The following is a 27416-nucleotide window of genomic DNA, read 5'->3' on the forward strand; positions in this document are numbered from 1 at the left end:
TCTAACTGTAAAATGGTGTGTTAAATCTGAGCTCCCAAGTAATGTTTTGGATTTTTTGACAAATTATAAAATAGGCATATGCTAAACAAGAACAATAGTTTTTGTCTACTCCAATGTCAAAACCATCCATTAAAATACCTTATGCCCTTCATATCGTTTCCTTTTGTTCATCCTGTATGGTCGCTGGGTAGAAAATAACACCATATAGTTGCCATTGGTTTGAGCAGCAAAGACGGGTTCTTTGGGATGAACAGCCAGGCATGGGATGGTATATCTTTCCTATCGGAAAGGATGGAATTTTAAAATTCTATTACATTTTTTGTGGGTCCATAATAAAATTGAACAGTTTTAGCAGCTAAAGAAATACAACAATTTCTATTTTTTTCAGACTCTTCGTAATTTAGTCAATATTAGAGAAATGAATCTTTGGTATGTAATTGAAATCCCTTAAAAACTCTCACTAGCATTTTCCCATACTGACAAATGAGCTTAGTCTAGGCTGAAAAATTACATATGAAAATATATTTTGGCATTACATTTATCGTATCTTAAGTAATGAACTGATCCAAATTCAAAAATGTACCTTTCAGCTGTGCAAATCTGCACATGTTATTTTGTAATGCATTATGGAAAAATCATTTTCTGTCAGTTTCAATTACTAAATACTGCAAAGATGTAATTATCATTTCACAATGCAGACAGCAAGAATGCATCATTTACTTTCAGCAATTGCCATACTTGATATGAATAATCCATGCTAAATATCGGCCCAGGTTTTGCTGGAGTTTGAAACCTCAATGTGTTGATCTTTCCTCACCCTTCAGCTTTAAAACTCTTTCTCCTGCAAGCTGCTGAAAATGTGCATTAATAATGACACAACAAGGGCAACCAAGAACCTGGAATCTTAATAAATGGCAGGAGGAACAGTTTATCTTCTTCATCAGAATTAAAGTTTGAGGAAGAAACAGAGAGACAACCGGTAGAAAAGGTGTGAATTAAGACCAAATCAGTACAAAAAGGAACAGGGAAAAAATAGATTTTGTGGAGAAGGATACTGAAAGGAAAGGAAATAAAGAAGTTCAAGTTTTACATTTTAGAATTGTCATAAATAGCAATTTTCAATCTGCATGAATGAGACTTCACAGTTTCTTTTTGGGCAGCAAGGTTTGTCTGGCGTTGCAGGAACATTAGAAAGGTGCTAACACTTTGAGGTGCAGCCTCAACCTTCTATGACAACTGTTTAATCAACAAATAATGTGCAAATGCAGCAGTTCAACAACATTCAAAGATCTTGAGGACAATCCACCATTTTTGCAAGGCTAACAGTGCAATGACATAAACTGTAATTTGTTATGATTCATAATTCACAGGCTTGCTCTTCCCTAACACAAGTTGTGTGCCATTTATACATTAATAATAGTGAGTACATTAAATACTCTGTTATCTTGGCCAATACTTTAGGTTGTAAAGCCTTGCATTGAAATAGAAGAATTTATGGCAGAGAAAGAGGCCACTTAGCCATCTTGTCTGTGACAAATGAAAGAGCTGCTTAACCTAGTTTCAGTTTACAGACTTTGGTCTATAGACCTGCAGGTTACAGCATTTCAAGAGCATATGAAATTGTGTTAAGCAAAAAATACAATGAGGGGTTTTTGCCTTAACTACCTCTCCAGGCAGTGAGTTCCACATGTCCACTGAACTTTGGTTAAAAAAGTACTTAACTGCACCCTCCCATCCCAAACCCATCAATTCAAAAGTTTATTACTTAATCACCCCTCCTCCACCCCTCTAATTCTTCTATTAATTACTTTAAATATCTGCTTCCTGGTAAGTGACCTCTCTCTTCAGGTATCTTATGATTTGCAATAATACTTCAAATCTGATCAAAAGACTAAAAGTCAACTGGAAACATTTTACTGCAGTTCAAATAGTGGTTGCTATAATTAATTAGGCAATTAAAGCACAACAGCTTAATTGCATTGTTACATCCGACTCCACAGAACCTCTGCAGTGTGACTTCACAGAAAATGTATGACATGGATGATCTCAATACAGAAATGAAAACGCACATCTGTTAAGCTTACATGGAATATTTGATTAGATATCTTTGCAGAAGTCTTGAAATCCCAGGCAATGATTGTACGATCTGCTGAGTCTCTGCTTACAGCATCTGTGCTGGTAAGAAATTCTTTTCCACCCGGAAGAAAAAGAATGTCAAGTGTTTGCTGTATTCCAGCACTGTATTCGTTCACCACCTAGAAAAAATAATGAATACAATTTACATGGCATATCTATTTTCCTTAACCCCAAAAAGAACATTCTGGTAAAATATTACTTTTCTTTCTAGTGATCAAAAAACTACTGATTGTAGAATGGCATGCTTTCCAAAACTGAGGATAGCTTTTCTTTCAATTTATTCATGAGATGTAGGCATTATTGGCAAAAAGCCTTTGAAAAGATGAAGTCAATGCAGCTTCTTAAAGTACAACAGTTGATGTGGTAAAGGTGCTCCCACAATGTCGTAAGGGTTGGAGTTCCAGGTCTTTGGCCCAGCAACAAGGAAGGAATTCAAATATATTTTTGACAAGGTCATGTGCTAACTAAACGTGACATTGGAGTTCCCATGTGTCGGTTGCCCTTATCCTTGATGGATAATCAAGGATGGTTGATATCATAGAAGCATGAATTTTAAAGATTGTAAGTTACAAAGTTAAATTGTAAAATCAGCCTGCAATGTTAGACAGTTTTGCATTTAATTCAATAAACACAGTTCTGCTTATTGGTTAACAGTAACACAGTTTCTTTGGTCTTTAATACTATATTGAAACAATTCGAGTGCAATGAAATCAAAATTCTGAGCCCCTTCATGTTGCATTTCACAACTCATGTTGAGTATCTTCAGTATTCAGTCCAGAATAAGGAGAATGTCACCAAAACTTCCAACTAGGTTCCAGTGGCAGTACCAACAGCCAAAAAACAGCAGAGATGGAATGCAAACTTTTAATCCTGATTTTTTTTTTAATTAATGGGCTGCACGTTGGCACAGTGGTTAGCACTGCTGCCTCACAGTGCCAGAGACCCGGGTTCAATTCCCGCCTCAGTTGACTATCTGTGTGGATTTTGCACATTCTCCCCGTGTCTGCGTGGGTTTCTTCCGGGTGCTCCGGTTTCCTCCCACAATCCAAAAATGTGCAAGTTCGGTGAATTAGCCATGCTAAATTGGCCGTAGTGTTAGATGTTAGGGAGTGGGTCTGGGTGGGTTGCTCTTCAGAGGGTCAGTGTGGACTTGTTGGGCCGAAGGGCCTGTTTCCACACTGTAGGTAATCTAATCCAATGGCTCTTTGGTTATTCATGATTAGCTGCTGGTTAATAGTGAGAGAATTAAAACAAATGCTGATGATTGTATCATTATAAACAAGGAAAATGTATGCATCTTCCTGACCTTTTTCCTTTTGGGTGTCTTGAGGAAAGCTGCTCAGGTAGAACTTTGTTTATCCTTGGCCCAATTGCTTAAGTCACAAAGTTAACTCTGTGGAGAAGAACCGTACATGGGAAAACCTGCGGTCAAGTTGAAGCTAACCAGTGCAGTTCAGGGAAGTCTGTTTTGAAATTGTCAGCTAATAGACAAGGTTCAGTCATTAATGACTAAGAGCATTGGAAGTTGTTTAGTTATGGAGCTGGAAAAAGCACAGTAAGTCAAGCAGCATCAGAGGAGCAGGAGAGTCAACATTTCAGATAGGAACCCTTCATCAAGACCTGCTCCACCCTATATTGACTGACTTTCCAGTATTTGCAGTCCCCAATAACTTCAAGTTATTCAGTTATGGCTTGTTGTTTTCAGATTATTACTTTTGAGCCTATCAGTTATAAGACATCAAATTTTGGACTGTGATGGGCATTCTAGATATATGACATCTTATTGATGTCCAGGTTTAGGGTGTAGGTTTGCTCTCTGAGCTGTAGGTTTGACATCCAGATGTTTCATTACCTGGCTAGGTAACATCATCAGTGGCGATCTCCAAGTGAAGCAAAGCTGTTGTCTCCTGCTTTCTATTTATATCTTTCTCCTGGATGGGGTTCCTGGGGTTTGTGGTAATGTCATTTCCTGTTCGTTTTCTGAGGGGTTGATAGATGGCATCTAGATCTATGTGCTTGTTTATGGCGTTGTGGTTGGAGTGCCAGGCCTCTAGGAATTCTCTGGCATGTCTTTGCTTAGCCTGTTCCAGGATAGATGTGTTATCCCAGTCGAAATGGTGGTTTTTTTCATCCGTGTGTAGAGCTATGAGGGAGAGGGGGTCGTGTCTTTTTGTGGCTAGCTGGTGTTCGTGTATCCTGGTGGCTAACTTTCTTCCTGTTTGTCCTACGTAGTGTTTGTGGCAGTCCTTGCATGGAATTTTATAGATGACGTTGGTTTTGTCCATGGGTTGTACTGGGTCTTTTAAGTTTGTTAGTTTTTGTTTGAGAGTGTTGGTGGGTTTGTGTGCTACTAGGATTCCGAGGGGTCTCAGTAGTCTGGCTGTCATTTCTGAAACTTCTTTGATATATGGTAAGGTGGTTAGGGTTTCTGGCTGCGTTTTGTCTGCTTGTCGACAATCTCAAGTGTAGCAAATATGATTTAAAGCCACTTTATTTTTCACCACTAATCTCAATAACAGAAGTTCATTCCTAAATGTCCTCCGCCTCCAATTACCATTCCCCATTTAATCATCCTGAGCAAATTTGCTCATTTAGGTCTGTATTAGGAGCATTGGTTCTGTGCCCAACATCAATATTTAAAGCTGGCGGAAGCTGTTCATCACATCAATCCGGATCTGAAGCCAGCTTCCAAAAGGTCAAGTGTATTTTGCTGAACTAGTGAAGCAAATTAGATATGGAATCAAATCATGAGCTTGTAATTGGAAAAAAGTCAGAAAATGTTAGTTAATTCAATTTTGTCAGCTAAAATTGTACTGTGGTAATTTCATCAAAGCCATAGTCATAGAACATATGGCATTGAAACACATCCCTTGGTTCGACTACCAGGTATTCCAAACTAACTAGTCCCATTTGCCTGCATTTGAGCCATATCCCTCTGAATCCTTCCTATTCATGTACCTGTCCAAATGTCTTTCAAATGTTATGACCATATCTGCATCTAACACTTCCTTTGGCAGTTCATTCCATAAATGGACATCTCTGTGACAAAAGTTGTCCCTCGGATCCCTTTTAAATCATTCCCCTCTCACCTTAAATCTATGCCCTCTTCTTTTGAACTCCCCTACCCTAAGGAAAACATCTTTGCTATTCAACTTATCTATATCCTTCATAGTTTTACAAACCTCTATAAGGTTTAAAACCTCATCCTCTTTCACTCCAAGAAAAACAAAGTTCGACAGCCTCTGCCTTTAACATCTTTGTAAATGCTTTCTGTATTCTCCAGAACAAGTAACACCCTTGTGATTTTTTCTGTACCCTTTCCAATTTAATTACATCCTTCCTATAGCAGGACAACCAGATTATATTGCTATGCAAAAGGAATATTAAATCACATTTCATCTTAGTTGCTATAAATTACTTTACTTCAGATCAAAAGTGTGCATTACATGGTAAAGTATTACAGTACCTTACAAGTTCTTATATCCCATGCTCTCACTGTTGAGCTGAATCCTCCACTCAAGAAGATATTTTGGTTCTCAGGATTGAAAGCTAAACAAGTGACTTGACATTCATTACGAACACTGATGATTTGTTTAGCTATATTAATAAAAATGAAACTTTATTAATTGCAAATTGAAGTGTTAAAAATCCTCTATGGTTTAATGCTCCAGATGCATCAGCTGGAAAACACAAAAGTAACATAACTGGATATTCCATTTAATGCAGAGATTTAAGTACATTTGAGGCTTCACCTCAGGTTTTACAGGTGACTGCAACATAGTACAAGACTCATTAGGGTAGATGGGAATATATCTGAGGTCATTGTAAAAGTTGATTTCAACTTTTGTATACAAAATTTCCCAATTTACCTGATCTTCAGACCCAGTTTGGTAAACAGCACCACCAGGTTTCTGAACTTCCTAAGAATTACTATTTATCATAAGTAATTAGATTCTAGCTACAGGCAAACTGTTATAAATCATCAACATATAACAGAATAAACTAAAACGCTAATCCGCTTACAAACTCACACTTACACACCAAAAAATAGGGAAAAGTAGATTATAGGTTGAAGAAAACTGGGAGGCAATTCAGTGGTTCCTCTTCCTGGTTTGTTGTGATGATCCTTAGAATTCCTGGTCAGAAGTCTGCTTTTCAGTCATGTTTTTCATTCCAGAAATTGTTTTGCAAGAGACACAACATAACTGGTTCACTTATAAAAGTGGTAGTGGTCCCTTATTGCAAATACTGGTAGTGGCCAGGAGGCCCAGGTTCAAGTCCCACATGCTCCAGAGGGGTGTAATAATATCTTTGAGTTGTTGATTAGAAAAATAGGTTAAATATAAAAAGAAAGTCTCTGACTTGTCAATGAAGAGTCACAGCTTACAACAACTGGTGAAGGAAAGATTAACTAATTTTCTTCAGGTTTAAAATTGGTTTTGATTACAAAGAAGAGAAATACAACTTCTGTGCTTGTGGAGATCAAACACTTCTATCTTGTTCCCAGTCCCAAGACGTTCAGTTCCCTGAGAATCAATCACACTGTTGTTGGCAGGCTAAAAGACTTTTGTCATCGCAAAATGGGCACTGGTCCATAAAGCAATCAATCAACTTCTTGTTGCCACCCAGTTACATCTGTACACAAAATCCCTTGGGTTCACATCACAACCCAAATGTCAATTAATGCTTGTTCAAATCACTGTATACGTGATGCTTGCCTGAGTGTCTCAGCTTACTTGCTTTTCTAAACATGCAGCGATCCTTAAACACTTATTTTAAAACAGTTCTTTCTCATTTTAGTCCATGAGTTTAAAAAGCACAAAAGTAAAAACTCACTGTTTTTACACTAAGCAAAACAATTTGGGTTTGCTGCTATTTCATATTTACTTCGTATTTAACTAATCTCAACTGGGTGGCAGCAAGAGTAGAAAAGAACAGTGTTCTCAAAGTGGAGAAGGAAACTAAAATAAAATCAGCCCAACTTCTACTCTGATAGCTCATGCTGCAAATTCCAAATGTGGATTTCAGACCGCAATAGTCAAAACACAAATGTCTCCCAATACATTCTATTGTGGCTCCCATAATAGTAATTATGTGTGAAGCTTTGTGGAATTGAATTGCTTGTGATAAATTTCTAAACTCTGTATATTATCAACTGGTGTGTTCATTGAATAACACTTAAAAATACTGTCATTTCTAAAGACATCAAGGTCTTGGCTACTGGGGAACTCAGGTGGAATTTAGCATGGATATTTAAATACAAACAATTAGTCATTATACAAATTGCTTTTAATGCCACTATATACAAACTAAAGCAGTTAATATTTTGACAGAAATTTAAAAGTTGCCCGGAAAATATATAAATTGCACAGACGAAGTACTCAATGGGATTTGAAACACAACTATGCATTCACAGTGAAATATGTGAAGGAATGTAATAAGGACCTGCAGTTCTGGAAGAAAAAAATTAAATAAATTATGTAGATTCTGTTGGGATATACTAATGAGAAATTGTTGTCACTGGATAGCCTTTTTGATATAGGAAACCAGACACACTTGGCAGCCAGCATCAATCTATGCTGAAAAAAAAGTAAGAATTATAACTGCAGTTAATCACTGTCAGATGTCCATAAAGAAAAGAAGCTCACCATGTGAAGCATGCAGTACTGGAGCTGTGTCCCAGTAAGTGGCTGCATTCATACTCAAGACAAAGGGGGGGGAAAAAGTGACACCTGGATATTTTTCCAAATCTCAGGAAGAGGATTCATCAGTGATTAGAAGGAAATAGAGTAGGAAAGGAGTTTTTACATTACCTACAGTGTGGAAACAGGCCCTTCAGCCCAACCAGTCCACACTGACCCTCTGAAGAGTAATCCATCCAGACCTATTTCCCTCTGATTAATTGACCTAATACGATGGGGCAATTTGGCATAGCCAATTCACCTAACCTGCACATATTTGGACTGTGTAAAAAAATTGCCACTCATGTCTTTTTTAAATCTTTCTTCTCTCACCTTAAAAATATGCTCCCTAGTCTTGAAAAAAAATGTGGAGTTTGTGCGTTCTTCCCTTATCTATGAGGGTTTCCGCTGGTGCTCAGTTCCTGATCGTAGTCCAAAGATGTGAAGATTGGGTGGATTAGCCATGATAAGTAAGGGGTTATGAGGATAGGGTTGAGGGTGGAGTGGGATAGGGCTGGCTCGGGATAGGATGCTCTTTGGAGGTTGAGTGTAGACTCAATGGCCTCTTTCAGCACTGTAAGGATTCTATGATGTCCCTTTACTTCTATCTTATCTCTGACTGGTTTTATATAAAATGAACTGTCGAAATGGTTGGGCCAAATGCTACAATCAGTAGTGAGCAAGATTTTCACTTACACAGTGAAGGATTACATCACATTTGCAACGACCATACGAGACTTACAATGCAGTATCCATGCGCTAGCCTATTCAACAATGTTGAACAATGTCACAGTCTGCACTCCAGCACCATTTCATGATATTCAGAATCTGCCACCATTGTAACAAGAAATGTTCATTAAATTTATGAACTTAGCAACTCACACAGTTGGGTTCAATTTGAATACCATTACCTAAGCCCAAAAAAGATAGTGCTGCCATGGGATCCTCTGTAGGTCCAGCTCTTACAAATATCTCTGTGGGATACTATGAGAGACATGTCTTTGATGGAATGACACCAAGCCTCTTACACCTTACATATTTCAGATATGCAAATGGGATGTTTGCTAAAATGAATCTATGGCTGGATATAATGATGACCTTACATGTTTTAAGATTCTCCACCCTGCACTCAAATTTACTTTACAAATGCAACAATCAAATTAGCTTCCTTTCCTTAATAGTCCAGCTGAGAAATCAGAAGGGTGGTTTTCTACTGCAATTTGCTAAAAACATACCTTCATTAGTCAGTGCACACATTGGGGACTCCAGTAGTTCCATATTATAAGACCGACCTTGTAACTAGGGTCCCAGCTTTGTTTTCAAAGAGCAAGCATAATTGTGAAAAATGACACATCAAACCCATCTTGTGGGATACCGACTACCCTGATCACATCATTTATCGCTGTGCAAACTCATGAATCGCTGCAAAGCAGTTACTTTTGTTCTTGAAAAGTGTCCAGCCAACTTCACATTACCCTCAAAGGCAAGGTATCTTAAAGTTTTGAGCAATAGGGGAAACCAGCTGCTTTGTCTGATGGTGTAATAACTAACAAGCCAAAAAATGTCAAGCCAAAAAGATGGCCTGCTAAAATGATAATATGGTTTATGAATTTTAATGCCAGTGCAATGCCATATGTGTAGGCCATACATCAAAGTGGATCCTCTCAAATAGCATGCTCCTTCAGTTGTTCATAACAAGCAAGATATTGACTGTACCAAACCAAACTTGGTCTTGTAATTTTTGCAACATAGTATTCAACATTAGGTGCAAATCCATAAAGGACAATATTTTCTGAATAATCCAGAGGATGCAAAGTAGTATGCTGACAACCAATTTAGGATTGTCAATTGGGCACATTGGGTGACGCAGATATGTGTGTGCTGGAAGCTACATACACAAGGTTCTGTTCTTTGCAGACACAACAAACACGTACACACACTGTATGTAATTGAACGCAACAAAATAAGTCACAGCTGTTCCCTGGTTTAAATCTCAGGGCAGTGTTTTGACCAATCAAGATAACTGGTTTAAAATTTAAACAAAGCTTAGCAGTTAACTATCAGTCATTCTCTAAGGCTATGCCTCTACCAATCAGAATAAACTTTGCAACCATCAGCAGCCTCCTCTGATTCAGTATAATTATTCATTTGTCTCTTAAGGTAATATCCTCGTGAATTCTCCTGTTGATTGCAAGATGAAAAGTTTTGTCAAAATGTGTCTTTCTCTCAACAAGGCTCATGTTCAGCACTACCAAATGACTAGGATTGTTGTAGTCCATGTTGGGACTAACAACATAAGCAAAGCTACGGTGGAGGATGTGTTTGGGGATTATCAAGCACTAGGAAGGAAATTGAAGTACAAGTCCTCAAGGGTCATAATCTCCGGATTACTGCCCGAGCCACGTGCCAATTGGCAGAGGGATAAGAAAGTTAGGGAAGTAAACACGTGGCCAAGGGATTGGTGTGGGCAAGAGGAATTCCGTTTCATGGGGCATTGTCATCAGTTTTGGAACTGGGGGGATCTGTACCGTTGGAACAGTCTCCACCTGAACTGATCTGGAACCAGTGTTCTAGTGAAAAGGATAAATAGGGTGGTCATTGGTATGAATAGTAATAATATAGAATGTAACATAAACCAATGCAGCAACTGTCTACCAAATGAAAGTATTTCTTCCACTGATGGTTAAAAACAACTACTCTGACACTCCCAGTCTAATTTTCTTTTGTATACAAGCCTAGAAAGCAAGGATTGACTACTACTATTCAGTCATGGAGGCAACACAGCCGTCCTGATCCTGTCCCCTCATCTGGATAAGAACACTTTCTAGTTGGCAAGAATTATTGTACAGGAATCAGCATAGGTAGACGTGACTTCCAACTTGCATTGTTTAATTGTGCTGGGACTTTTTATTTTCAGATTAGAAGAGAACCAAACTACATTTTTTTGAAATACAGAAATTAAACATGGCATGAAAACTCCCAAACACTCTGCTGAACAAAAGGATTTGTGGAAGGTCTCACTCTAAAATTCAGGGAACTTGCAACATAGGATCTTGAGTTTATCCTAATATAAGCAATTCCAATTTAGCCAGCAAGTGAATCAGGAAACACCAAGTTTGATTCTACCCTCCTCAGGAACAGTTAGCTGTTGTGACAGAAATTAATTAGATATAATGAGAAACAGAACATTATTTTTAATGGCTTTCTTGATTTTAATTTGCCACAAAGCAGCAAAATAAATTTCTATTTGAATGACACTTATCTCCATGCCATATAGTTTAGCGATGATCATGGCATCCAAATAAGATCACGTACGGTACTTAATCAAGACTTTTCCACACTTCAGTCCTTCTTGTAATTTCTGTTTTAAGTACTATCATCATTGGCTTAAACTCACTGCCAGATGCTGCTCCTTAAAATAACCACACTTCGACAAGAATGAGCCTGACTAATGATCTCAAGTCAAGTTGTGGTAAAATAAATGAGAATCAATAAAGGTAATGAAAAGGCATTTTACAAGTCAGCTGTGCAACTGGCCCATACCTTCAAACTATAATGTATTTTCTTATCAATAAAAAAATGCCATAAACTCATAATGAGCTAACAAAAATACATTTCTTTCAAAAGGATGCAGTGTAGAGTGTAGATAAAGTCTGCATATTAAAATAACCAAAATTAAAATGAAATATTGTACATTATATTAACAAAATGCAATGCATTACACTGTAAAGTTAACCCCATGATTTAAGAATGGAGGATGAAGGAGAATAGAGACCCCTAGACCTGTTAGTTTGTCATCAGTGATCAGGGGAATGATAGAAACTATTACAAAAGATGTGACAACTGAATACTTAGAAAATAATGGCAAAATTGAGCAAGTTGCAAGGGACAAACCAGCTGAAGGTTTCTCAGAATGCTACCTGTGGCACAGTGTGATGAAGGTTCATAATATATTATTTTTTGGAAACTTGGGTTCTTAAGTCGAGGTAAATTCGTTTTTGATTTTTAGTTCTGTGAATGTGATTTTTTAAAAAAGGAATCAGAAATGTTTTTGTAAACATTGAGTCAAAACAGTATTTCCAAGAAATCATGCAAGTTATGTGAAGTAACTACACAAACTACCTGGTGAGACAACTGCTGAGTTTGCCACGGTGAACCTTTACGATCCAGAGAAAGAGTGGCCAGAAGAAGATTCCCATCAGAAGAAAATGTCCCTACCAGATGTGTAGCTCAGCATTCTCAATGCAGTCTAAGAAATTCATTCAGAGAAGTTGGTAAGCTAGCCTGTGTCTGTATGTCCCAAGAAAGGAGAGAATGACATCTGGTACATGTACAGAAAATAATTGATAACTCGTCCATTAAGGTTGCATGTTTGTAGAAGACACCACTGGAAGAAAAAGAATAGAATCTTTGTTTTTGCTGTTTACAAGATGATCTTTCCAAACTGACTAATATATAGCTTTTTTAAAAAAAGACATTTTGTATTATAAACTTATGCTCTTTTCTTTGGTGTTAAAGCTGGGCACCTCTGTGTTGAAGCCTTCAATATGTTAATAGGAAATGACTGTGTAGATAAAGATAAACTATTTCCACTGGCTGGGTCCTCTGAAACCATGAATAATCAGAGAATTAGAGCTAGATTGTTCAGTGAGATGTTAGGAAGTACCTTTACATACAAAGGGTGTTAGATGTATTCCACAACTCTCTTCCACAAATGGCAATAGATGCTGGATCAATTGTTAATTTTAAATCAGTGAGATAAATTTTTATTAAGCAGAGGTATTACGAAATATGTGTCAAGGTATATGGAGTTAAGCTACAGGTCAGCTATGATCCCATTGAATGGTGGGACAGGGTGGAGAGGCTGAATGGCCTCTACTCTTGTTTCTATGGTCTTCAGTATACTGGCAACTTCACGTAAATACGTTCAGTGGCTGACCTCCATAATAAACAAACTGCAAAAGTACTGTCTTGTCCAATATTACCATCAGCTGGGACCATCACAATAAATCAAAGGAGAACGAAAGGGTGTATTTTGGGAGGTCTAGTGAGGGAAGGATTATTACAACAAATAGAAGGTTCCTAGGGAATACTGAGGAACACAGGAACCTTCATGTACAAGCTCACAGAATTACAGTGCGCAAACAGGCCTTTTGGCCCATCGAGTACACACCAACTCTCTGAAAAGCACCCGACCCAGACTCAACCTCCCACCCTATCCCTGTAACCCTGCATTTCCCATGGTTAATCCATCTGGCCTATACGTCCCTGGACACTGTAGGCAATTTAGCATGGCCAGTCCAACTAACCTTTGGACTTTGGACGTAGATCCCTGAAGATGTCAGCACAGGTAAACAAGGTAGTGAAGAAGGCATATCAGATTCTTGTTGCGCAGCCTGCAACATATTATCAATAAGGATGAGCATTTCACCAAGACCTTCCCTATGTCTCCACTTCTCACCTTAAAACAACTACTGAACCTTAAACAGATGATCATTCACAGCAAATTGCCCAGCCTTCAAGACAAGATTGACCACAACACCATACAACCCTGTCACGTCAGCCACTGCAAGACGTGTCAGTGTGTCCACACAGATACCACCATTATCCGTGGGGACACCACCCGCTGTGTGTGCAGCACGTATTCATGTGACTCGCCCAATATTGTCTATCTCATAGGCTGTAGGTAAGGATGACCTGAGGCAAGGTTGCTGTTTCTACCATCCTTTCCCTTCAGATTCCCATTACCTGCTCTGGGTGAAGAGAAACTTTTCCTCTTATCTCCACTAAACTTCCTGACCCTTGCCTTAAATCTATGTTACCTTGTCATTGATCACTCCTCCAAGGAGGCAAGTTTCTTCCCATCTAAAATGTCTATGCACCTCATAATCTTATATACCTCAATCAAGTTCCCATTCAGTCTTCTCTGCTCCAAGGAAAACAATCCCAATCTATCCAATCTCTCTTTAAAACTCTCCAGCCCAGGCTGCATCTTGGTAAATCTGTACCTTCTCCAGTATAATCATATCCCTCCTTCAATGTGGATTCTAGAACTGCACACAATACTCTAGCTGTGGCCTAACCAACATCTTATACAGTTCCAGCATCTTCTCCCTGCACTTTTAAACTCCTAATAAAGGCTAATAAAGGCAAGTATTCCACAAGCCTTCTTAATTACTTTATCTATCTGTCCTGCAACCCTGGTCATGTACACCAAGGTCCCTCTGATTCCTCAGTGCTTCCCAGGATGCTCATGTTTATCATGCAGTTCCTCGCCTTGCGTATCCCACCCAAGTGCATCATCTCAAACTTATCCGGATTGAGTTCCATTTGCCACCAATAAGCCCATCTGATCAGGCTGTTTATATCGTCCTGTAATCTAAGGCTATTCTCCTCCGCACCAATCTGCATATCATCCTCAAAGTTACTAATTAACCCTGCTACATTCAAGTCTAAATCATTTATATATATAGTCTGTTCTGATATAACGCGATAGTTTCGTTTCCGTCCAATCCAACGTTCTAAGAAAATCACGTAATGGCTGCACCATTTAAACCAATGGGACTAGAATCACGTTTTAGCCAATACAGGCAAGGAAAGTTCATGTTCAACAAATAATGGCCTAAATTCTTCAATTGCATCATAGCCAATTCGTGTTGAAGAAATGTGCATTATAGCAGAACCAACTGTACCATAAACTGCAAGAGCCCAACATTACTACCAGTGGAACTCCACTGGAGACAGGCTTCCAGTTAAAAAAAACACCCCTCAACAATTACCCTCTGTTTCCCACAACTCAGTCAGTTCTGTATCCAACTTGCCAAAATTTCCTGGATCACTCCTTTACCTTCCCAAGTACCCAAAAAAACTTGTGTAAAGCTGCCCATAATAAAGAGACCTGATAAGAATAAAGTTAAAAATCACACAACACCAGGTATAGTCCAACAGGTTTATTTGGTAGCACTAGCTTTCGGAGCGCTGCTCCGTCATTCACCTGATAAAGGAGCAGCGCTTGGAAAGCTAGTGCTTTCAAATAAACCTGTTGGACTATAACCTGGCGTTGTGTGATGTTTAACTTTGTACATCCCAATCCAACACCCACATCTCCAAATCATGATAAGAATAAAAATCTTTAATTACTAAACTCTTGGGTCTTCGGGTAAATGAAAGCTCATACCATCATTACATGTAAACTACATAAAGACTACATCTCCATTGTATATGATAGCAGAAACAGCCCTGTGAATTGGAGAAGGAAATCTAAGGAGAGAGATCTTTACAAGAAATTACTCAATTGATCCTTTCACACCAAAACCAAGAAAATATCCAGTGATTAAACCTGTGGGCAGATATGGTTTTCAACCATAATTACATTTTTAGTATTTCACAGCTAAAGCATGCAAAGCTTAAGACACAACCATGAAAACCAGAAATTTCAAACTTGAAAGAACAATAGAATTGGATAGAAAAACATGTACGGATGGATTTATACCACATCCTTCACTATCTTAATTTTTTTCACGTAGGGGGTTACATCTAAGATTAACATCTGAAAATTAAAACAAAAATCATAACAGCACTATACCTGTTTCAATATCTGTCAGATGAATCATAGAATCAAATCCACCACTGAGGACATTTCTTCCACAGAAAGACCACTGAGCATCACGAACTGCCTCAGAATGGCACAGGTAAGTCATCAGGCATCTTCCTGTTTCAACTGCATCCCATATCTATTGGAAGGTCAAACAATAGAAATGTAGTTTTAAAATTGAATTTGCATTCACTTAGTCAACTTCAAACCTACTACTTCATGAAATGAAAAAAGAAATGAAACAAAACAGACCACACTAGGCACCAGAATTGACAGAAGCAAATGCAAATCCTGTCAACTCTTAGAAATCTGTCTTATTTATATCTAGGGACATAAATCTATGAATATGTTTTGTGTCAAAATTAGGAGAGTTATTCTACACACTCATCAAACAACAACCTGACATAGTCACAATCACAGAATCATACCTTACACCGATGTCGCAGATACCGGCATCATCCCTGACTATGTGGTGTCCCACTGGCAGGACATATCCATAGAATAGTAGCATACACTCAAGAGAGAGTTGCCTTTGGAGTCTTCCACAATAACTATAGACTCTACAAACTCACAGCATTAAGTCAAACATGGCAAACAAATCTCCTTCTAATTACTACTGAACAAACCTCCTTGTCCTCAAGCTGATGAATATTGTTAAATGTCACTTGAAATAAAAACTAAGGGTGGCAAGGGTCCAGAATACTCTGGGTGGGAGACTTCAACATCATTATCAACAGTGGCTCAGTTGCACCATTACTGAACAGGCTGGCTGACCTCGAAAGAACATAACTGCAAGACTGGATCGATGGCAGGTGTGAAATACAATGAGAGAAATAAACCCCACTTGCCAGTATCTTCATCAATATTTCACAGATGTAACTGCCCAAAATAGAATGGGTAGATACTGCTATTGGAAATAAAGTTTTCTTCATAATAATGTAACTCTCCATCATCTTGTTTGGCACTAGCTGCATAGTGAATGGGGTAGAGATCCTACAGATCTGACAACTCAGACTGGGTATCCATGAGGCACTGTGGACAAGGAGCAGCAGCAGAGTTGGATTCACCTACAATCTCTAACTTCATGGCTTGACATATGGCCACTTTACCATTACCATCAAGTCAGGAGTTCAACTCAGGCTCAATGAAGAGTGTCAGAGGGCATGCCAGCCGCAGTAGTACCGGGCACAACTAAAGATGGGGCATCATTTAGTGAAGCACACAGGGTTCTTGCATGATGAACTGTGGAAGCAGCTTGTGACAGATGGAGCTAAGCCCTCCCACAAACAGCAGAATAGATCAGAGTTCTGCAGTCCTGCCACATCCAATCTTAAATAGTGATGGATGATTATACAAAAGGAGAAGAAATCCACCTGTATTCCTGTTCTTAATGATGTGTAAGTCCAGCATGTCAATGCACAAGGTAAGGCTGAAGCATTTGCAACCATCTTCATCTACAAGTGCCGAAGGATGATTTACTTCAGCTTCTTGCTAAGGTTCCCAGCTTCACACATGGCAGTTTTCAATCACTCAATTCACATGGTATAATGAAGGCACTAGATACTACAAACATTATGGGCCTTGACAACATTCTGGCAATGGTACTGAACACCTGTGCTCTAGAACTAGCTATGTCACTAGCCAAGCTGTTCAATACAACTACAATACTGCCAAACGTCCAACAATGTGGACAATTATCTCAGCATACCCTCTCCACAAAGAGAAGTCAAATCCAATCCAACCAATTACTATCATATCAGTGTATTTATGATTATCAGCAAAATGATGGGTAAGGGTCATTGACAGAAATATGAAGCAACAGCTCCTTAGCAGTAACCTGCCCACTGACACTCAAATTGCATTACTGACCTTATTACCCCCTGACCTTATTACAGCCTTGGTTCAAACTAGATCAAACGAGTGTAACTCCAGAGGTGAAATGAAAATTCCTGTCTTCCATGTCATGCAGGAGTTCAGAGTATAGCATCACAGAACCCTAACAAGACTGGAGTCAATGGCAATCAGGGAAAACCTCTCCACTGGCTGGAGTCATACCTAGTAAAAAGGAAATGGTTTCATTTGCTGGGATTCAATCACCAACAGTTGCAATTTGTCATTGCGGAACCTCCCGAGGGTAGAATCCCAGGGGATGCTAGTTATTGAGGAGAGGTGATGCCTTGAAGGATTTATACTAGGCTATTAATCTGGAGATTCAAAATGTTCTGGTGACCTGGGTTCAAATCCCATTGCAGCAGATGGTGGAATTTGAATTCAACAAAAAGAAGTCTGAAATTAAGAGTCTAATGACCACCCTGAATTCTATTGTCGACCCCATCAGGTTCACTAATGTCTTTTGCAAATCCCAACCTGGTCTAGCCTACATATGACTTTAGATCCACTGCCATGTGGTTGATTCTTAGAAAGGCAATAAATGCTGGCCTAGGCAGCAAAACCCTCATCCCATGAATAAAAAAAAGGAACTGTATACCATTTGTAAAGTGCAATCAGCAATTCACCCAAGCTCATTTAAGCATACAAATTAGGAGCAGAAGTGGCTCATTCACATCTTCAAGCTCCATAAGGTGACAGCTGACCTTTTTATGTTCCAATTTCCACATTCCCATTCACTCTGGATAACCTTTTGATTCCCTTGCTTAAGAAGTATCTGGCAATCTCATCATTAAAAATGTTCAGTGGCCAATATTTGGGTGGCACGGTAGCACAGTGGTTAGCACTGCTGCCTCACAGCGCCAGAGACCTGGGTTCAATTCCCGCCTCAGGCGACTGACTGTGTGGAGTTTGCACGTTCTCCCTGTGTCTGCGTGGGTTTCCTCTGGGTGCTCCGGTTTCCTCCCACAGTCCAAAGATGTGCAGGTAAGGTGAATTGGCCATGCTAAATTGCCCGTAGTGTTAGGTAAGGGTTAAATGTAGGAGTTTGGGTGGGTTGCACTTCGGCGGGTCGGTGTGGACTTGTTGGGCCGAAGGGCCTGTTTCCACACTGTAATGTAACCTAATCTAATGTAACCTAACCTAATCTAATATATACCGTATTGAGGCAGAGTTCCAAAGTCACACAATACTCAGACAGAAATCTCCATCACCTGTCTTAAAAAGGTAGCCCTAATTTTAGTTCGAAATCTGTCTCAAAATGGAACATCCTTTCCACATTCACCTTGTCAAAAAAATTCAGGATCTTACAATCATCGACTCACTTCCTGCTTTTTGAAATAAGCACAGCCTGTCCAATTATTCTTCACTGGATAACCAGGCACAATGGATGAGAATGTCACTGGATGAGAAATCCAAAAGCCCAAACTCTTGTTCTGGGGATGTAGGATTGAATTCCACTAGGACAGATTGAGAAATATGAATTCAATAAACATCTGCAGTTAATTGCAAGCCTTATTGACTCCAGTTGACTGTTGTAAAAATCCAATTGGTTCATTAATGTCCTTTAGAGAAGGGATTCCACTATCCTTACCCACTCTGGCCTACTCATGACTCCAATGTGGTTGGCTCATAACTGCTCTCCGGGCAGTTAGAAATAGGTGAATAAATGTTGGTATAGCTGACAATGCCCGTATCCCATGAACAAATAAAAAGAAAACCTGCACAAAGTATAAATCAAGTAAATGACCTCTGAAATGCCTCCAACATACTTACATTCCTTCTTAAATAAGACCAAACTGCACACAGTATTAGAGATGTGATCTTACCAATGCCGTGTATAACTGAAGTTCAATTCTTCTCATAACAATGGATAACATTCCATTAGACTTTTTAATTACTTATTGTACCTGCATACTATTTTTTTCTTTCTTATACATGAGCTAATCTAGGTCTCTGCATCTCAGAACTCTGCAATAATTCTCCATTTAATTAATGCTCTGCTTTTTTATTCTTCCTGTCAAAGTACAACTTGATATTTTTCCACATGATACTCCATCTGCCAGATTTTTGCCCACTCACTTAACATTGGTCTGCATCCTTGTTATGTAATCTTCACAACATGCGTTTCGACCTACCATTGTGTCATCTGCAAATTTAGCCAGGATGCCTCTGATCCCATAGTCTAATTCATGATTATAAATCGTAAAACATTGAGGGACCAGCATTGATTCCTATGGGTCACCACATGCCATATCCTACAAATCTGAAAAAGACCCCATTAATGCAAACTCTGTTTTCTGCTAGCCAGCTAATATTCTCTGAAACAAGTATATTATCCCAAACATAACAAGCTCCTAATTAGAGTAATAACCTTTCATATGTAGTCTTGATGTAAGTTTGCTCGATGAGCTGGAAGATTCATTTTCAGACGTTTTGTCACCATACTAGGTAACATTATCAGTGAGCCTCCAGTGAAGCACTGGTGGCATGGCCTGCTTTCTATTTATGTGTTTAGGTTTCCTTGGGTTGGTGATGTCATTTCCTGTTCTTTTTCTCAGGGGTGGTAAGTGGGATCCAAGTTAATGTGTTGTTGATAGAGTTCTGGTTGAAGTGCCATGCTTCTTGGAATTCTCGTGCGTATTTCTGTTTGACTTGTCCTAGGGTTGATGTGTTGTCCCAGTCGAAGTTTGTGTCCTTCCTCATCTGTATGTAAAGATACTAGTGAGAGGGGGTCATGTTGTTTTGTGGCAAGTTGATGTTCATGTATCCTGGTGGCTAGTTTTCTGCCTGTTTGTCCAATGTAGTGTTTGTTACAGCTCTTGCAATGTATTTTGTAAATGACATTAGTTTGCTTGTTGTCTGTATACATTATCTGGGCATACTATAGGTGGTTGAGACTGGATGGGATGGTCTTTGGAGGGTTGGTACAGATTCGATGGACTGAACAGGCTCTTTCTGGAATGTAGAGATTCTACGCAAACCTGCTTAAATAGCCTCATCTTCTCTGAATAGGGACATAATTTTCTCAGTAATCAGTCCATGGTAAGGACATGGGCAATATTGAAGTATTTAGAGAAATGTAAAAGAAAGTTCATGGAAAGTGTTTCACTTGTTAAGGCAGTTATAACACAGAATTTGAGAAGTCTTTGCCATGCACAGCATATAAGTTGGAATTTCAATGACACATTAAGATCTATAGAACAAAGCGCATCCTCAATATAATGTGGTAACTGTGAGCACTCAAGCTCAATGCTATGCTGTAACTATGAGCTGGATACGAACCATTTTCATTGAAACATAACACTGAAACTTTACCTGTTTCTCTATCCATAGATGCTGCCAAGCCTGCTGATTTTCTCCAACACTGTTAACATTTTAGTTGTATTTTTTGCCCAAATTGTAAAATCAACAGTAAACTGTGGTCAAGCCCCAAACCTTGCACATTAAATGTGACCAAGACAAATCCCATAGATTTGCTAGCAATCAAACCCGATGTCAGTAATGACTAAGAGTCACAAAGTTGCACTGACACTTAGATGCTCCTTCAGATGTATTTCACTCTTGTAGCAGATTTTTAATTCCCACTAATGTCACTCTAACTTGGAATGCCTGACCATCTTTCACCTCCCAAGATTCACTCTTGTTTTCCAAATGGTATTCCCACACAAACTGTACGCGTAACTTGAGGATCCTTCTCATCTCCTTCTGGTCTCTGCATACATCAGTATTTACTGTGGAAAAGAATATGGAAGATATAGACTGTAGGGAAATAGATTCATGTCTCACAAACTTGACTGAGTTTTTTGAAGAAGTAACAAAGAAGATTGATGACAGCAGAGCATAGATGTGACCTATATGGACATTAGTAAAACATTCGACAAGGTTCCCCATGGGAGACTGATTAGCAAGGTTAGATCTCATGGAATGCAGGGAGAACTAGGCATTTGGATACAGGACTTGCTCAAAGGTAGAAGACAGAGGGTGGTGGTGGAGGTTGTTTTTCAGACTGGAAGTCTGTCACCAGTGGAGTGCCACAAGGATCGGTGCTGGGTCCTCTACTTTTTGTCATTTACAGAAATGATTTGGATGCGAGCATAAGAGGTACAGTTAGTAAGTTTGCAGATGACACCAAAATTGGAGGTGTAGTGGACAGCGAAGAAAGTTACTCAGATTACAAAAAGGATCTGGACCAGATGGGTCAATGGGCAGAGAAGTGGCAGATGGAGTTTAATTCAGATAAATGCAAGATGCTGCATTTTGGGAAAGCAAATCTTAGCAGGACTTATACACTTAATGATAAGGTCCTAGGGAGTGTTGCTGAACAAAGAGACCTTGAAGTGCAGGTTCATTGCTCCTTGAAAGTGGAGTCGCAGGAAGATAGTATAGTGAAGAAGGCGTTTGGTATGCTTTCCTTTATTGGTCAGAGTATTGAGTATAGGAGTTGTGAGGTCATGTTGCGGCTGTACAGGACATTCGTCAGGCCACTATTGGAACATTGTGTACAATTCTGGTCTCCTTCCAGAAAGATGTTGTGAAACTTGAAAAGGTTCAGAAAAGATTTCCAAGGATGTTGCCAGGATTGGAGGATCTGAGCTACAGGGAGAGGCTGAATAGCCTGGGACTGTTTTCCCTGGAGCGTCGGAGGCTGAGGGGTGACCTTATGGAGATTTACAAAATTCTGAGGGGCATGGATAGGATAAATAGACAAAATCTTTTCCCTAGGGTCGGGGAGTCCAGAACTAGAGGGCATGGGTTTAGGGTGAGAGGAAAAAGATATAAAAGAGACCTAAGGGGCAACATTTTCACGTAGAGGGTGGTACATGTATGGAATGAGCTGCCAGAGGATGTGGTGGAGGCTAGTACAATTGCAACCTTTAAGAGGCATTTGGATGGGTATATGAATAGGAAGGGTTTGGAGGGATATGGGCCGGGTGCTGGTAGGTGGGACTAGATTGGGTTGGGATATCTGGTCCGCATGGATGGGTTGGACTGAAGGGTCTGTTTTCATGCTGTACATCTCTATGACATGGAGCTGGCTACAGCACTAACTCACTCTCTCGAACCACTTCCTCAGTTAGTATGGCACTGTTATCTCTTGGTGGTCTCAATTCACTCTCAGGCATTTTTATCTTTCCTCCTGGGCCCTGTAATCTTTGATTGTTCCTGAGGGTGGAACTTTCCCAACATTAGAACAAAGTTGGGAGAATAAGGCGAGATTTAAAAAATGAGAACCTTGATACTGAGAAAACAAAAGTATGATTTTTCCCTTAGGTTTTCAATAGTTAGGTAGGAATCTCACTAGTAAGTGGTGAGAGTTGACTTTGCATGCATTAGCATCTCATTATTAGCTAATCTTGCCTCATTTTATGCCAGTTGTTATTTTCCCAGGTAGTGGTGAGAAACTAAGCGGAGCCAATTCTCATTGTGAAAGTTACTTTGTGACTGCAGCTTGCTGGTATTTTCTTCAGACATTCTTTAGGGCCTGCCTTCCCCATCATCTCTGGGCGCCTTCCCCATCATCTCTGGGCATACTCCAAGGGCAGGAACTACCTACACTCCTTGTACATGGAATCTGTCATCAGCAAATCACCAGTCTCAACACATCACCATGGCACATGTTGGACGCACTTATAATCCAGTTCAGCACTTCACAACTACAATTTGAAGCAAAGCAACACCTTACAATATGATTTTGCTTTGTGCACAGCGACAGCCGAAACGTCGATTCTCTTGCTCCTTTGATGCTGCCTGACCTGCTGCGCTTTTCCAGCAACACATTTTTAAGCTCCTTATGTATGTGATCTGCCTGTATTGCTCATAAGATAAAGCTTTTCACTGTGCCTCGGTACACTTGACAATAAATTCAATTCAATTCAATTCAGGTTGTATCACAGGTCTCTTGGCTTACTTTTGAGAAAGTTTATAGCCTTAAATGTTGTCCTTAAACATTTAGACTAAAATGTAATTTTAAATTATAGAACACATTTGCGGCATACTAGAAAATGGTATGGCAGGGAAAATAAGATAAATAAGAACATTTGCCTTAACATCAGCAAATCTGTATAAACAAGACACCGAGTGATAACATTCACGGCTGTTCCTTTGTGAAATTAATAAACAATGTTTAATTCTGATCTCGGAACGAAATCAGTATCAAATTAACTTCTCTCCCGAATTATTGTCCTTCGTTATTATTTGTCTAGTTCGAACATGCAGTGCTTTCATTAACTTTTGTGTTTGTGACAGCAATGCCTTTGTAAACCTGTGTATAAAAATAGTTTGTTTTTGATAGTAGGACAGAGTAGCTGGCCAGGGCTCTTGAAAGAAGAGTGATTTCTCTCTCCTAGATTATTAGAATCCAGTTAGCCTGACTTATAAGTGTCAGTGCTATGTTGTAACAGTAATGTTATTAATGATGGGGATAATTGAAATTAAACTAAACTGTCTGTAAGAATTCTTTTAATTCCAGACTTCCAAAGAGTACAATCTCGGTACGAACCGAGAGAGGCTTACAGGTCTGACTTCACAAGGGATTCTCTGGGCCATCTCATATCTGTACGTTAACAATTTGGTGCTGCGAGCAGGGTTCCAACAAGGGCAACGCTTGAGTGAAACTGGAAAAGAGGAGCTTCACCTACAGGTCAGACCCAAGACTAATGTGCCCACAAGGTAAGATTATACCTTGATTACTCTCAGTCTGTATCGTGTGTGGCTTCCCCCATTTCACTCTCATAGTACCCTGACGGAACCCTTTATGAGATTGTTTAAATAGGTACTAAAAACAGAAACTGTCAGGGTTTTAGAATGGCAAGAATGTTTTGCAGAAATAATTAGTCTTGTTGTTCATAGTCGCGTTGGTATCTTCTAAAATGTTCGTGGGTGTGTGGGAGAGAGAGAGTGAGAGAGTGCGAGCGGGACAGACAGACAGAAACTCAGCGCTGATTCCCTGCAGCTTGCAGAACATTTAACCCTTTGAGATTTGGTTCGGATGAACATTTGTTTGTTGGTGAGTGAATGTTTGTGTTTTGTGTCTGTTTTGCGATTTATGGGGTTGGAGCCCCTGTGTTTTGTGGGGTTGGAGCCCCTGTATATCAGTAGCTTTATGGAGATTTAAAGTAGGTGGGGTAAATATGGATGCAACTCTAGATAAGATGGAAGCTAAATGATAAAATAATAAGTCTGTATCCTAATTATGAGAAACAACTAAGGAGAATATCGGCTGCAGCTGCTCACCAGAATAAGGATTGGCCTCTAGGAGGCACACATGACTTAAATTAGATTAGATTAGATTACTTTACAGTGTGGAAACAGGCCCTTCGGCCCAACAAGTCCACACCGACCCGCCGAAGCGCAACCCACCCATACCCCTACATTTACCCCTTACCTAACACTACGGGCAATTTAGCATGGCCAATTCACCTAACCTGCACATCTTTGGACTGTGGGAGGAAACCGGAGCACCCGGAGGAAACCCACGCAGACACGGGGAGAACGTGCAAACTCCACACAGTCAGTCGCCTGAGGCGGGAATTGAACCCAGGTATCCGACGCTGTGAGACAGCAGTGCTAACCACTGTGCCAATCTCCTCCGGTTCCCCCTCAAAACTCACTCACAATACGGCCTAGGCGAACACGCTTCATAAAACAAAAAGTCGCCTGAACTCCCCTCCCTAATCTGAGGACGAATGTGCCAAGGCCCATGTCCTTCCTCCAACTGTTCAGCTAAATAAGGATTCGGCTTACCATGAACCCGTAGCCCACCGCACTAGGAGTCAATTAAAAGTAAAACGTGGAGGAAACACTGAAGAGACTCCTTTGATTTCCACTGCCCCTATATTAATAAATCCCAAATTCATGGATGAATTGCAGTCAAAGTTTTGGGACCTTAATATCAGTCATTGCATTCACCCTGACGTGGGAGGGCCAAAGAGAAATGTCCCGAATAGAAGAGTTCCTAACCCACAGGCCCTGAATCTGGGACAAGCCCAATTTGTGGATCTATATCAACCATGGAAACCTTGTGAACTCTCAAGCATTATCAATAAGGCTCCAGATTATGGAAAGAATCCTGAGGGATTTGTTAATTACATTAATAGGACTAGGACCATTTATAATGCTGCCTCCCAAGACCTATTTCGCCTCTGAGAATGCACCCTTTCCCCTGAAAAATGGACGGAGTACAGTGTTATAATCATAGCCAGCTTGTAGTCTGACACAACGCCGAACCTAATAGATCTAATTGGATTATTACCTGTCTCCGCCAAGGAGTGCGTCATGCAGTTGATGTGGGTAAAGTCTTAACATATAAACCCAGCTTTGGCGAAGGGGTTGAGGAGTTCCTTACCTGTTTTAAGGAATGCTAATGGCACTTAACTCTGTTGACGCTACCTACCCACAAGGGCAATCAACCCAATTTAATGCCCTATGTATGACCGTCTTACCTGATCAGGTACAGGAAGCTATTAAAACCCGCAACATCAGCTGGCAAGATGCCCGCGTTGCACATTTCAGCCGAGAGGTTTGTTACTTCTGGGAATTAAAGAATCCCAACAGTAAGGCTATCATTGGCAAAGTCAAGACAGAACATGCCCGAACTACTGGGGCTAAACCTCAACCCAGGATTCAAAATAGACGTTTCTGTCCGCAAGGTCAGTCAAACTATCAAATGGAACCCTCATACTGTCATCCAGTATGGCAGGACAGTAGGCATGGTCCGTGTATTCACAACATCCCAATGGACCTTGGGGTCCTCCTATGTATCCTCTCCAACAGTCCATGATGCCCCTTACTCCCGATACATCCTCTCATTATTCTTCACTGCCTAGAGTCCCCCAGCAATCACATGTTTGTTTCAATTGTAATCAACCAGGACACTGGTCCAAGAACTGTTCTTTCCCAAAGCAGCCCCTGGTTGATCGCCGGAGTGGAAGCAACCTCTTGGTCGCCCTCCCCAGAGACCTCAGCAGGTTGCCCCTTTTACCACACAACACCCTTTTCCATCCTTGACACCTGTGTTACAGCTGTTCTTACCCAGCAATATGGCTCCTCTTGATGCCCAGTTGCATTTTATTCTACTAAGCTTGACTCTGGGGATCCAAGATGGTGGCGACCCAGCAAGTCTGAGTCTACAGTGCTCTTCCCAAGACTTGGGCAAAGTGGGTCACCCACTCCCACCACACTCACTAAATCATTTAAAATAGCTGTTTAATTTAATTAGTTGCTTAGTATTAAGTTTAAACAATCTAATCTTCAGTAAAAATGACTAAAGGGAAGGGAACCCGCAGCTCTCAGCAAGCAGGAACCCCTCCTCCACCCTCTCCAGCTGCAGCAGAGTCGTCCGCAGCCGCCCCGGGGGACTTACCTACGGTGGCGAGCCTCGTGGAAATCATCTCCAAACTGGATGCGAAGATCGACGCTTTTATTGAAGAATCCCGAAGTCGATGGGACTCACTCTTGGCCGCGCTGCAAAAGCACGACCCGAGACATTAAGGAAATCAAGCGCCGAGTCAAAGGGGGGGAGCTAAAGGCCGCGACCTCCGAAACTACAACGCAATCGGCCGTGAATCGGGTCCGGACTCTCGAACAGCGAGTCCGAACCTTAGAGAATCATACTGATGACGTCGATAATCGAGGTCGCCGAAAAAATATTCATTTGCTGGGCCTTCCCGAACGGGAAGAGGAAGGCCAGCTTACAGCGTTTCTCGAACAGTGGCTGCCACAGCTTTTAAATCTGGAGGCTGGATCAGGCCAGGTAAGGATAGAATGGGCCTACCGGGTTGCAATACGCGGGCTCGGCTCGAACCAGCGTCCCCGCCCGGTCCTGTTCCGGCTGCAGAGCTATAAGGAGAGGCAGATACTCCTAGAAGCCTCAAGAAATCTTGGAAAAGATTCCCAAGCCATGATCTATAAAGGATCCAAGATCATGTTATTCCAGGACTTTTCTCCAGCTCTGGTCCGAAAGAGGAAGGCATTTGATGAGGCGAAGAAGTGTTTAAGGGACTTAAATATTCAGTACTCCTTACACTACCCAGCGATGCTATGCTTTAACCATGAAGGATCCGTATATAACTTCCGATCGCCAGAAAAGGCTAAGGAATTTTTGGACTCTCTTAGGT

At 40.3% G+C, this 27416-nt stretch overlaps 1 protein-coding gene across 4 annotated transcripts in view; it reads right to left on the minus strand.

The window, feature by feature from the left end:
- Window positions 1-27416, minus strand: part of wdr25 (WD repeat domain 25) — a 121423-nt gene that overhangs the window by 18264 nt on the left and 75743 nt on the right. For all 4 annotated transcript variants that reach the window (XM_087989775.1, XM_087989774.1, XM_043697404.2 and 1 more), the window contains exons 3-6: window positions 15403-15550; window positions 5603-5733; window positions 2085-2255; window positions 139-279 (exon numbers count right to left, since the gene is read on the minus strand). In XM_087989775.1, the coding sequence (XP_087845901.1) occupies window positions 139-279; window positions 2085-2255; window positions 5603-5733; window positions 15403-15550 (591 nt within the window). The remainder of the gene's footprint in view (window positions 1-138; window positions 280-2084; window positions 2256-5602; window positions 5734-15402; window positions 15551-27416) is intronic.

Source organism: Chiloscyllium plagiosum, unplaced genomic scaffold, assembly GCF_037043375.1.
Source record: "Chiloscyllium plagiosum isolate Xiang-an unplaced genomic scaffold, Cpla_swu_hap1 HiC_scaffold_8, whole genome shotgun sequence".
Classification (NCBI taxonomy): domain Eukaryota; kingdom Metazoa; phylum Chordata; class Chondrichthyes; order Orectolobiformes; family Hemiscylliidae; genus Chiloscyllium; species Chiloscyllium plagiosum.